Source organism: Diadema setosum, chromosome 20 (assembly GCF_964275005.1).
Source record: "Diadema setosum chromosome 20, eeDiaSeto1, whole genome shotgun sequence".
Taxonomy (NCBI): domain Eukaryota; kingdom Metazoa; phylum Echinodermata; class Echinoidea; order Diadematoida; family Diadematidae; genus Diadema; species Diadema setosum.
Genome location: NC_092704.1, coordinates 30,904,052 through 30,917,728, shown reverse-complemented (window position 1 = coordinate 30,917,728; position 13,677 = coordinate 30,904,052). Strand labels below are relative to the sequence as shown.

The following is a 13,677-nucleotide window of genomic DNA, read 5'->3' as shown; positions in this document are numbered from 1 at the left end:
AGAGTATTTCCATTTCTTCCAATGGACACTATTTGTGACCATGCATCACAAAACGAACAAAAAGTCGCAAGTACTGATTTTGTGTGAGGACTGAAAAAAAGGTGAAATGGGCCAACCTAGCCAATTTTGACTTTTTCTTATTTTCTGAAAGAGCAAATCTTCTTCTACATAATGCTAAAATTTGGGATCATAAAACAAACAGGAAAGTGTGTTTTTTAGCAGTTTATCTTGAACACTTTATGTTTATAATAGTGTGATTAGGTGTGTCTGTAGTCTAAAAAAAAAACAAAAAACACCTGTACACACTCTTCACTTTCAACTGTAATAACTTTAGAAAGGATGATGCTACTGCTTTGAAAGTTGGCATTAATCATGGACAGAATGTGTTAATAAACATGCTCAATTTCAGCTTAATCTAATAACCCCATCATTGTTACTCTGGTGTTTTACATCCTGTCTTTGTCCCATTCATCGCACAGCTAGCATGGCTTGGTAAAGATTGCTTGAATAGACCCTGTGCTTCAGAGCCTCTTTTCTCAGTTCACACTTTTCCACAGCGTGTGCCTTCTTTCCAATATTTAGATAGGTTTAGTAGGAGACTTTTGACTTGAGTTATACATCATTTTAAAGCTTAGAGTCTGCTCTTTCAGAATCTGCCCTTAGCTAAAAATGCATGTCTGGCAACTTTTTGTTGGTTTTGTGATGCAGGGTCACATTTAGAAAGTATCGCTATCTATGTATCGCTCATAGATGTGTAATATGTGTAAACTTTGGTTTTAAATTGAATAAATAGGAAGTCAAGGTGAACTGATGACCTGTGAAGATCGGTTGTCTTTATGATGTTTGTTTAAAGTTCAGCGCTTTGTGTGTTCAGTGTGTGCATTTTGGAGTGGGAAATATACAAAGTACATTCTATTTTCTTCTGTGGGTATTCTGTGTGTGCTTGTATGTGTGTACATGCCTATGTTATGTATGTGTGTACGTGACAGAAAGCAGTTACTCATTCTGATTAGTAATAATGGTATATTCTGTCTGCATTAAACACCAATAGTGCGTCGATGCTTTGTTCATGTGCTCAACTATGCATCGTTGACCATACTGTGTCACCTAGAGTGTGAGTTGTGCTGGTAATTCTTTATAGCTGAATGTAAATTAACACAGTAATCTCATCAGACGAGGGCGAGAAAGTATACACGGCACACACAATCGAGTTTCCATTTTACTTTTAGTTTATGTGGAATACAGGAATATATATAGATATTGATGTTATTACTCAATGGAAATGTACAAAATTCTGCAATTCAGCAAGCAGATTTGACTGCACATGAATTTTGATAAACCATTGCTACTACTATTACTAGTAAAGTAAACATCTGTGTATTGCAAGTACAGTACATGAAATAGCAACCCAAGTACAGCACATTCTCTTTCAGAACATCAATTCATCGTTCCAGATAACCTCATGAACTTCTCATTGGCAACCGATAAATTTGTCCGCTTATCCATTGGGCCATTGTGGTTCAGTGATTAAGACCACGGCCTCTTAATCTTAAGGTCACTGGTTCAAGTCTCTTGGCAGCAGTGGTTGGGTCCATAAGCAAGGCACTTCATCCTCACTGCATATCCGTCTCACAGAAGCAAGCACATATGCAGTTTGGTATTTTATGAGTGGGCACAATCGCTGGATCCAAACACACAAATGCAAATCATCTTTACACCCAAGCGATCTTTGGTAATCAGTGGCTTGATGTATTTTGTTGATTGTTGCTACCACAGGCCTCTTGTTGTTGTTGTTGTGAAAGACTTTACTAATGCCCTTGGTTCAAGAATGTGGCCACTTACTTCTTGCATAGTGAAATGATCCTTGAAGTGGCTCATTTTACACACTGTAAGAAACATTTTGGTAAGTGCAAATACAGACTCAAAAGCATACATGCCATATAAATATAACTACATTGTACATATAAAATGCTTATATGAAATTATATACATGTAGGCCTATATATATATATATATATATATACATGTATATACATATATATATATATATATATATATATATTATATATTATATGAATATATATATTTATATTATATATATATGAAGAGTTTGTTTGCAAAAACCGATAAGTCCATATTTGCCAAATGGAGATATTTGCGATTAAAAGTCAAGAAAAATAAAGAGAATAATAAGAAAATTTTTGTTTCTCTTGACCATAACTTCAAAAATATACCTTTATATGTAGTGACCAATATATCATTTAAAAGGTATTATTTTGTACTTTATGACAGAGATCGTACTTCAAAATCTTCAAAAATGGACTTATCGGTTTTTGCAAACAAACCCTTCATATATACATACATGTATATATATATATATATATATATTGAAACAAAGGGAAAACTCGGGTTCGAATCCCGATGAAAACCCAGTTTTCACTATATACATGTATATATGTATATGAAGAGTTTGTTCGCAAAAACCGATAAGTCCATTTCTGAAGATTTTGAAGTACGGTTACTGTCATAAAATACAAAATAATACCTTTTAAGGACGTTCCTCAGTTGAGTCTGTGCGCATCCTAGCTGCGCAGGTGTCAGTGACGTAACAAAGAGCGTAGAAGCGCACGCACGAGTGATGAGCTGAGCTAGCTGAGCTGAGCAGCTGCTAGTAGATCGAACTAGAGTGTGGTATGTGTACGTACGGATACCCGACAGCTCCCCACCGCGGCCGCGCCGGGCAGCGGCGCTGGGCGGCCTCGCTCGGCTCGCGTGCCGACTGTACGCGTTACAATCTGTACATACCACGCAAAGTTCAGCGGTCCGAGTCGCATATACATGGTCATTGTAGCACAACACTGATTGACGGAATCGCGAAGCTTGCCAAGTGGAACTGAGCTGTTTCCATTTTCAATCCATAGATCTGTTTTGTCACATGAAGTTCATTATCCGGTCATCAACATGGTAAAGTCGAGTGCTAAGGTACCAAGGGCCTATAGGCCCTAGTCGGGGTCTAAGGCTCACTAGTCTATTGGACTAGGTGTTAAAACAACAACACCAACAACAACAACAATAACAACAACAACAACAAATACAAGCATATGACACACATTTCATCTTTAGGTCTAGCAGCTAAAACAATCTGAGTGTATCTAAATTAGATCTAAACTTGTCATTACTATAGTAATACAAAATATTGGGTTTTTTTATTTTTGGTTACAAAATACAAGGTCACGAAAGTGTTATCAAACAAGACTATTCATCACTTTCACCATTCATATATTATATTTTTTATTACCAAATCTGGTGTAACAAAAGGAGAATAATTTTTTTTTTTTTTTTTGGGGGGGGGGGGGGGAAGGTACTTCTCCATATAATAGCTTACAATACGCACTTTACCAACCACTGCAACAACCAACACATGCATTCTACAATCAACGTCATTGTATTAAGATTTGTTTTTCATTTGGAGGACCGTCAGACTAATGCCAAAACTCCCATTTCCTTATATTCATTCTTTTTCCTCCATTATCACTTTTTGTACATGGTTACAGCAAGTGGGTAAAACAAACAAACAAGCGTGCATATCAATAATATGGAGTTTTCCACGCTTGCATCCACATAATATCATTATGGCTGTGGGAGGGAAATGATGACAAAAACGCACATGGAACTTTCTTTCTGAATATCTGTCACCATATCACTGCAATTGTGACATGTTTTTTTGTTTGTTTGTGTGTGTTTTTTTTTTCTTTTTAAAGAAAATGGGGTTTCGAGTGAACCGCATGAGATTCATGCATCCTAGCAGGGTATATCCCTGCATTGGTTCCTGACCAGATTTGGGGGTCTTACGATGATTTCCGTCGCAAGAAGGCTCTGCTAGCACTAAAACGAGCACATGAACCCCCCATTTTTACAATTCTTCTGCATTAAGTAACCCTTCTTCTACAATTTGATAAAGTTTCGTAAAATTGACATGGGTTTTGAATGTACAGCATGACATTCACGAACCCCACCTATAATCAGGACACCCACGAGAGGTTTATAACCAGATTTTGGGGTCCGGTGAGGTGATTTCTATCATCTGGGGATGCTGCCAACACAAAAATTAGGACATGAACCCCCACTTTTTATTGTTTTTCTGGAATTAGTAAGCCTTCTTCTATAATTTGGCAAAGTTTCGTGAAAATGACATGGGTTTTGAATGAACAGCTAGCATAAGTTTTATGAACCCACTTGTCAGGGTATCCCTGCATAGGTTCTTGACCAGATTTTGGGGACTTACGATGATATATGTCGCTTGGGGGCGCTTCTAGCACAAAAACGAGCACATGAACCCCAACTTTCAATTATTTTTCTGGAATTAGTATAAGCCTTCGTCTACAATTTGGTCAAGTTTGGTGAAATTGACATGGGTTTTGAATGAACAGCATAAGCCTAATGAACTCATCTTGTCAGGGCATCCCTGCATAGGTTCCTGGCCAGATTTTGCGGACTTACGATGATATATGTCGCATGAGGGCGCTGCTAGCACAAAAACGAGCACATGAACCCCCACTTTTGATTATTTTTCTGGAATAAGTAAGCCTTATTCTATGATTTGGCTAAGTTTCGTGAAAATGACATGGGTTTTGAATGTACAACATGAGATTTATGAACCCACCCTGTTAGGGCGACTTTGGATAGGTTCCTAACCAGATTTTGGGGTCGTACTATAGTATATGTCGCATGAGGGCGCTGCTAGCACAAAAACGAGCACATGAATCCCCACTTTTGATTGTTTTTCTGGTATTAGTGAGCCTTTTTCTACAAATTGGTCAATTTTCATGAATTTGACATGGGTTTTGAATGTACAGCATAAGTTTTATTAACCCACCCTGTCAGGGCATCCCTGCATAGGTTCCTGACCAGATTTTGGGGACTTACGATGATATGTCGCATAGGGGCGCTGCTAGCACAAAAATGAGCACATGAACCCCCACTTTTGATTCTTTTTCTGGAATAAGTAAGCCTCTGTCTACAATTTGGTAAAGTTTCGTGAAATTGACATGGGTTTTGAATGTACAGCATAAGTTTTATGAACGTTGTCCTTTTGCTCACCCCTAACAGAAAACGTCGATGAGAAGGATTTGAGAGATTTCGGTGTTTTCTGCCGCGTGAGGGCGCTGCTTGCTGAAGAATGAGAGTGTAAACCCTAACTTTAAAACCTTTTCCTCGTTTTGGGTACCCTTTTCTGCAATTCTTGCAAATTTGGAGAAAATAACGTGGATTTTGAAAGAATTATGGGGATTTACGTTTGTCATTGCAGATTTTGTTGCCAATCATGGTCTTGATCATGTAACGCTATCATTTTGGTACAGGACGGCAGGTTAGTCATATTCTTCAAAGTCCCGTAGAAGAAAAGCAAGCACATGAACCTATGGTTTTATTTACATATTTGTGCTTCGGATGGGTCAAAGTTACGGTATGGAAAGTTTCAAGAAAATGACACGGATTTCACTTTAACTGAGGAACGTCCTTAAATGATATATTGGTCACTACATATAAAGGTACATTTTTGAAGCTATGGTCAAAAGAAGAAACAATTTTCTTATTTTTCTCTTTATTTTTCTTGACCTTTAATCGCAAATATCTCCATTTGGCAAATATGGACTTAACATTTTTGCAAACAAACTCTTCATATTCATGGACATACAGTGTGTATATAGGCCTATGTATGGCATGTAGCATTTACATTATGAAAACAACATACAGTTATCAAAACTAACTGATACAAGAAAGATTTGTATTGCAGCATTCTTTTGAAATGCCCCATAAGAACCCATCTGTAAAAATATTGGTGTACTGTTTACATCAAGGGCTCTCGTATCATTTCCAGCAATCTTCGTAGGACATTAGTGCACGTTATGTTCACCGCAGTGGTAATTGTAGCTGGAAAAAATAATAAGAGACCCATCACAAAGCAACGTGAATTACACGTAAACTACAATATTCATTCCGCGCTCCCCAATATTTCTTCAACTGATTTTGCTTACACCTTGTAGGTACAACATGAATGAGACATCATATGTATGCTATGAAGGGGATTTCCCTTTTTAAGCCGATATTTTGACAAAAGTTAATACAGTGTACCTACACCATGCAGTGACATCCATTCATCGTATCGTAAGTCAATCCTCCGTAAATCAGAGTTGTTATTTGCACAACCATGCACGTCTTACGAATGAAGAAGAGACGTTGACCCATCTTTGTCCGTCTATATTTCAGCCTTCCACACTACGGGAAACTTCTCGCACGCAATGTGCTTGCCCGGGGTCAGGTCCTTCGTGTAAACGTCGGTGGTCTTCCACGGTCGTCTGGTTCCCGTGACGTCATCGCCCGCCCAGCGCGTAGACAGGACTCGTCTCGGCGTGACGCGCGACGCGTTGGCGGGCGCCATGTGAACGGTGCGAAGATGAAACACGATGCAGTCCCCAGGCTGGTGCGAAAACATAATTAGGGAAACACTATCACTAATGTGTTAAAAACATCAAAACTGTCCCAGTTTAGTCGAGTTGCAAAAACAGACTAACAAGGAAAATAAAGCAAAATAATGTCTAGATAAACAAAACTATACGTGTAATATATCCGTTTAAATTACGCCAAGGTAGGTCAGAACTACGTTTTATGAAGCGCATGACAATGCTCGTAGTTTCTTATAACCATAATGTTTACTACTGCGGCTATAAGTACCATGGTCAAAAAGTAAAAGTTCAGATGCGGTTGAAGCGATTACTGCTATTGATATCGGTACCTATATTTTTTCCCCTCAATTCATCCATTAACTTAATTTGGTAATCATTTCAGCCATTTTTTTTTTATTCATCAGAGTTTCAGGTCTAAACCGCCTATACCCTTTTCGATTAATTGATTTGATTGATTTTACTTCATTTTCTTGTAACTCTTACCTTGATTCCTTCCTCGTTGATTCCCTGGTTTACCCCTTCCCTCCTCATTCTAAGCGATCTTTTAATAATTGACATATACAGCTGTATCGAAGTTTTCTATAATCTACAATGTTGTATGAGTGTAAGACATGGTGTTTGAGGAAAGACGAAATGGCGATTTTCAGAAAGGACCGAGATAGCAATGGTGAGAGCGATGTGCGGTATGAAACTGATGGATAAAAAGAAGGCTGAGGACATGATGGAGATGATTGGGTTCAAGGAATCTGTCGGACAGCTGGCAAAGGCAAATTGGAGTGCGGCGGTATGTGCATGTGTTGAGGAATGATACTGATCGTGTTTTGAGGAAGGTGCTGAGGTAATTGAGCCACGAAAGCGAGGATCGGAAGACCGAAGAAGACGTGAAAGAGACAGATGGGGGAAGAGCTTGGGACGATTTGCTCGAGGAAGGAGGATGCCCCAGATCGGGCCAGATGGCGAGATGTGAGAGCGTTTGCTGTTATAGAGTGAGGCAAATTTGGCAATCTCCGTAATAGGAGACAAACCCGCATTAAAAAAAAAAATAGACGAATGACAATCATGATGACTGATCCAATTAATGTATTCACTAATTTCCCGGCTTCATCCAATACGCGCATGAAAACAAACTTAGATATTAGTATACGTGCATACCTCAAACAAAGTAATATCCTTATAAACACATTATAGGCCTATGTGTTACACAAATTCATGAATGCAGGCCACGTTCATTCGTTCATTTCCACTCATTTTATTCTTTATGTATTCATCGAGTGTTCATTCATGTACTCATTCGTCTATCTATTAATTCATTCATGCTTTCATTCATGCTTTCATTCATCAATCAACTTATTCTTTGCTTTATTCTATAACGCACATATAAATATATCATGTTCATAAACGAACATTGATTCGCTGGCTCACTCGTTCCCTAAATCTTCCAACGTACCTGCAGCTCCCAGCTGAGGAGTTCATACTGGTCGAGCTCCTTGTCGAGGTTCATCGTCGACAGACTCGTCCACTCGTGCGTGTCGCACGAGTTCTCGTTGTCGGCCTCGTAGTCCGAGTAAGTCTTGAAGCGTTGGGGGTAGAACCACTTGCCCCATCGGTGCGAACCCTTGATGTACGTCACACACGTCTCCTTGGCAACGGGATCGATGGGCATCCAAATGGAACACACCTAAATTGGATTAGCGGGATACCGTTATTCCCTTCGCTGCAAATTTGCTCAATTTACGGAGCAGACAGGCAAAGTGAACACTTATCTCATGTTTAGAATTTATTTTGTAGGAAAAAAGAAACAACTTTTTTTTTTACATGTTACACTTGTTATTTGTCTTGCCATTGCAAGCAAAATTTCCCGTATAATAAATCTTAATCGTGATTTCGTTTTAATATCCAAATACAATAAAATATATAGAGAATACTGTACATGCGATATTCATCGCCATTTCTGCGGACATAAGTTCATTATCAAAATTGATAGACTTTTTGAATTGAAATTTACGGCACTCCCATACTATTATATAGGCAACAAGAATCATGCTTCTTTACTTCTCACAACGGATACTACAATCACAAAATGACCTTTATTACCGTCCTTACGTACCAGAACAAAATAACAACAACATAATCTGAGTAGGTACATTGAAAGACAATATCCAACAATTTACTGACATTTATGTTGTCATAAACCATAACTTAAAGGAAAACAAAATCTGTCATGGTCTCTCGCCATTTGCCTAATTCTGAGATGTCCAATGGAAAACTGTTGAAAATGAGACAGGAGCTCATAGCTATGCATTTCTCCCCATTCACACGCAGGAGTTATTGGTTTTTGAATCGCGATGCAAAAATTGGTTATTTTTATTTTGCGCTGTTCACATAAGCTTAGCGGGGACGATCATCGCAATGTGTCACACACACACACACACACAAAAAAAAAAAACAATAGTGACAGGAACATGACCCCGGGCATCCGATTTTGGTGAGTTGCATTGTGAGATTAAAAAAAAAAAAGAAAAACAAAAGAAAAACAAAACAAACTTCAGTTTCTCTTCCGTTCACACACGCCCGCTCAGGGCAAATTATCGCGATATTTAAAAAGGAAGGAAAGAAAAAAAAATCAAGCGGGATCGAGTTTTACCATCGCGATTTCATTTGTGTGTGTGTGTGTGTGTGTGTTTGTGTGTGTGTGTGTGTGTGTGTGTGTGTGTGTGTGTGTGTGTGTGTGCGCACACTTATGAACAATTTTTGCACTGCCTCGCAAAACTCGCGTTTCAAAAGGCGTTAATTCGGGGGTGTGTGAACACAACAAACGGCATTGGTGGCTGCTCAGATGGCGAGTTTGTTCACACGCAATTAGTAGATAGATAGATATAGAAAATATTAAATACTTAGATATATTAATCCACTGATCTCATTCCGTGGTATCGATCATCATGTCGCAATCTATCTATACCAATTCATCATTTTTCTTTTTTGCTTTACCTATTTGTTTCGTCGTTTAGTAATACTTATGTTTCATTGTGCATTCAATTATCACCTATAGGCTTATTGGTCAATCTTTTTCTCCATTCATTTTATGATGTTGTCAAACTTGAGCCGAGTGAAGAAAGATTGAAAATTAAAAGAAGAGGTTCACTGATAAACGCCAACCTGATCTCCGTTGATGGGGAAGTAGGGCTGGTCCTGATGCCAAGGTGTGATGCGGTCTGTTCCGGGCTCCTTGCTCACCACCAACTCGTGGTAGAACACCACGTGCTGCGTATAGGTATAGCGTCAGTGACAAAATAAGATGTTGAATTTATGGTTACAGCTCGTTATTCCGAAGGTTCGTTATTCCGAAGGCTCTTCAGTCCGAAGATTCGTTATTCCGAAGGTTCGTTTTTTCCGAATTTCATTTTTTATTTTCGGATTAACGAACCTCTAGGCAGGGCTCCACACTAACTTTTTTGTTTGGAGGCCCGAACAAAATCCTCAATTTGAAAGTTTTAGTGACCCGAGAGAAAAATTTGGTGGCCCGAAAAAAACAAAAAACCAAACATTCAAAATCCTTTTTTTTTTTTTTTTTAAATGAGTCAAATATCTAAGTTTTATAATATTAAGAACTGGAAGTTGGACATATCTACTCATAAATAAGCCTCAACAAAGTCGCAACACTCACTCTCAGGCACTCATTCAGTCCCTTTCATCCATCCATCCTTTAAACAAATTTAACTGCTAATTTCCGGCGCAAAAAGTTACAAATTTATCAACTGACATACTTTTTAAGAAATTTTGATGACTCGAGGTGGGCCACCAAATTTGCCCTTTTTTGAAATTTGGTGGCCCGACTTTCAATTTTGGTGGCCCCGGGCCACCGTTAGTGTCGAGCCCTGCTCTATAGGTATAGGGAATTTGTGTGTTTCGGAATAACGAACCTTCGGAATAACGATCCTTCGGAATATCGAACCTTTGTAATAACGAACAGCACCCGAATTTATAATAAATTCATTTGTTCATACCTTCGTGCGTTCAAAACACTCAGTTATCAAGGTATAAAGTATTCAATTCGATATCTTTTGTTCGGTATTCCTACTCGTGCTTAACCGTGTTTCAGATAAACGAAATTAGATATGCCTATTACTGGAGGGATGGTGCCTTCGTTTTCATCAATACATCTCGCACTCATTCATTCACGCCTAACATCTACTAATTCAGTATTGCCGGGTCCAATAACAGTCAATCATCACTCATATTTTTCTATAGTTTCTCATTTGATTTCCATTCATTCATACATACATACATACATTCATTCATTCATTCATTCATTCATTCAATTACTCACTCATTCAGTCATTTATTATACCTTCATCCCTTACCAAGACAATGTCAGACATTATTAATTTTGTTGTGTGCACTATTACGTTTTTTAATAGTATGCTTTGTGATAGTGGTGGTGTGGGGACCAATAACATCAACAAAAGCTGGCCTATTCCTCTCAAATCTTCCTTGCCCTTGATTACCACTTTGCTTATGGGAAGTGCGTGTTATTTCCCAGAGCTTCAATACGTGTATTATAATTATTAATGACTCATTGTTAACACCACTCTTATCTCCCTCGTTAGAGGCCCCTGATCCCCACCACTTCTCGCTATATACTGACCTCTCTCAGAAGGAAGCCACACTGAATAAGTATTCAGTCGCAATACAATCCACAAATTCTTCAGCAAGGTTGAAACATTCCTCACAATATTATATGGGAGTCGTATTTTAGTTTGTTCTCTGTAGCAATTGAAATCAATGCAAACAATACATGGAGGGGAGGAGGACACAACTTTGGGATCTTACGTGCTCATTCCTCGAGTTGCCACCAAAATGTTATTACATGTCGTATAATCCAATGATTTGTGAATTATATACATTACCACCTCGAATTCTGGCTCAAACTTAAAATATAATAGACATATACCCAACTTTCCCTATCATATTTTGCCGGGATACTATCTGAAGCTATCTTAGCTAGCTGCCAGCGGAGTCCATATTATTATAATTATGATCATACCTTACTTCCCATGAGCTTGCCGACGATTTCCGCTGCCGGCGATCTCCGCACGAAATCGTTGAACTCGGGAATGCGCCACCAGTTGGCGAAGTCGGTAAAGTACTTGCCCGACCCGTGCTCGCTGTCAAGCACCTCGACGTTCTCCCCTGGTTCGGCCATGTTCTTCTTGATCCCCCGACAAACGACATCGAGCCACTCGCTCCCGAACGCCTGCCGAAGACAGACCGCCCCGTTCTCGCGAAACTCCGCTATCTGTTCCGCACTCAGGTCAAATGTTGCAGACGACATTGCGATTCTTGTCTTCCGTTGTTATGGGGTTACACAGCTGAGCAGAGTGGCAACTTTGACAATAATAAAATTGTAGTATAAAATTATCAACATACACAAGGAATTAGCAAGTCCTCCCCGCCTGAAAAAGTGCACTAATCATGCATGGTCTATCTAGCACGCAACTGTTTGTGTGTGTGTGTGTGTGTGTGTGTGTGTGTGTGTGTGTGTGTGTGTGTGTGTGTGTGTGTGTGTGTGTGTGTGTGTGTCTGTGTGTGTTTTATTCGAGAGATAGTATACCAATATATGCAGAATGTACAGAGATTTTTATAACGCTAATCTCTACCTCAGTCTCAGTCTGTGCATTATGTTGAATGATACGCTAGACACGGGCATGAAAATATTAAATTTTAGCTCATGACAAACGTCAGTGCATCGACTTCGATTCAGACTATAATCATGACATACATGAACTCAACGACAATAGATTAGCAGTGACATGAATGCTTGCAATATGGTAAATTCATTTGGAAAGTCGTGCTTATATTATAGTCCCACCTTATGGCCTTATAGCCGGTTATTAAGGGTTTAATTACGTACGCTCGAGTTATAGTATACGTTAAGCCCGTATCATACATATCACCTACGATTTCTTGTGCTTAGGCCCTACAGTGATGACAACAGACAATATTATTTCATCGATATACCATTGTCTACAATAGCACCAGTTCATAGGCATATACACGTACGTACCTATTAGTCCGCATTGTTCTGTGTTGACCTACCGTTTTTTAGCAGCTATGCTTTCCAGGGTACTCGAGTGTACATCATAACAGCAAGTAAGTCAAAGTGCAGGAGCGAACGTTTACTTGTCTCCTTTTGTTGGTGCACGTATACAAACAAACGCTTGAATCCAATAATAATGCATGATCTCTGACCCCCTTTTTCCCACTCGCCTGTTATACACGTTAAACGGTGCATTATAGTGCAGTACTAAAGGTGTTTAAAAAAAAATCCCACTTTTGATCCTTGATAGTTCGATTCAGTGGACCTCCGCAGATAAGGAGGGGATAGAGACCTCCCTTTCACCTCTCCTATGTTGTTCGTAGGTGTGAATTTAATCCTCCAAGGACAAATTAGTAGTGATAAATTTCATCCATCTGTAGGCCCGCTTCACACATTTAAATTCTGTAATTGGAATGAAGTTTGCATGTCATGAGTCGATTCTAATGACTGGCAATTAGGCCAGGGCAATTCAAGCACCGGTTGTCAGAGGAACAGCCCTTGTTCAGAATGTTTTATTGTCTCTAGATGGCTGCCCCTATATAGATCACCTTTATGCCTACCAGAAGGGTCGCTTCTGACAACCGATGGCAGCCCTCTGAGGACTCGAAGCAGCAAGAGGTGCCCGCGGGCTCATACAGTATCTACACTTAAAACAGATAGGCCTATTGGTCGCTAATTCTTCAGAAACAGCGTCTCCTAGATTTCTATGGGGTAATTCAAGACTGATAAACCTAGCTCCTTTGATAAAGGAGACCTTATTCCTAACTGAAAAGATATTTTCTAAGTTTCGAATAAGAAATTGTGAAATTCAAAAGAAAAACTATACTCAGTTGTTCTTCTTTTTATCCAGGTCGTCCATGCGCTCCTGCATTGTTATGCAACCTCAACGTTTATTACACCTTAAGATTTGAGAAAGTTTTAAAACTCAAATATTTGTAGGGGGACATCTGTTTACAAGGAACCCCATGAAGACCACTGGACATCATGAATATTGCCCTTTACTTTTTAGTAACGTGGAAAGTGTGCTTTTAATGGATGCATAGAATATTTTGTCCCTTTTCATCATAAACCTTTGTTGTTTATATCTTATTTCGTTTTTCCAAATTCAAGTAATAT

At 39.0% G+C, this 13,677-nt stretch overlaps 1 protein-coding gene across 1 annotated transcript; it reads right to left on the bottom strand.

The window, feature by feature from the left end:
• Positions 1-6,256: 6,256 nt before the first annotated feature.
• LOC140243943 (probable phytanoyl-CoA dioxygenase) lies at positions 6,257-11,814 on the bottom strand. The gene is made up of 4 exons (XM_072323613.1): positions 11,509-11,814; positions 9,621-9,725; positions 7,912-8,142; positions 6,257-6,478 (listed from the first exon to the last, which is right to left on the bottom strand). Exons 1-4 carry the CDS (start codon positions 11,794-11,796, stop codon positions 6,257-6,259), a joined length of 846 nt encoding a protein of 281 aa, XP_072179714.1. The 5' UTR covers positions 11,797-11,814.
• Between the last annotated feature and the right edge of the window lie 1,863 nt (positions 11,815-13,677).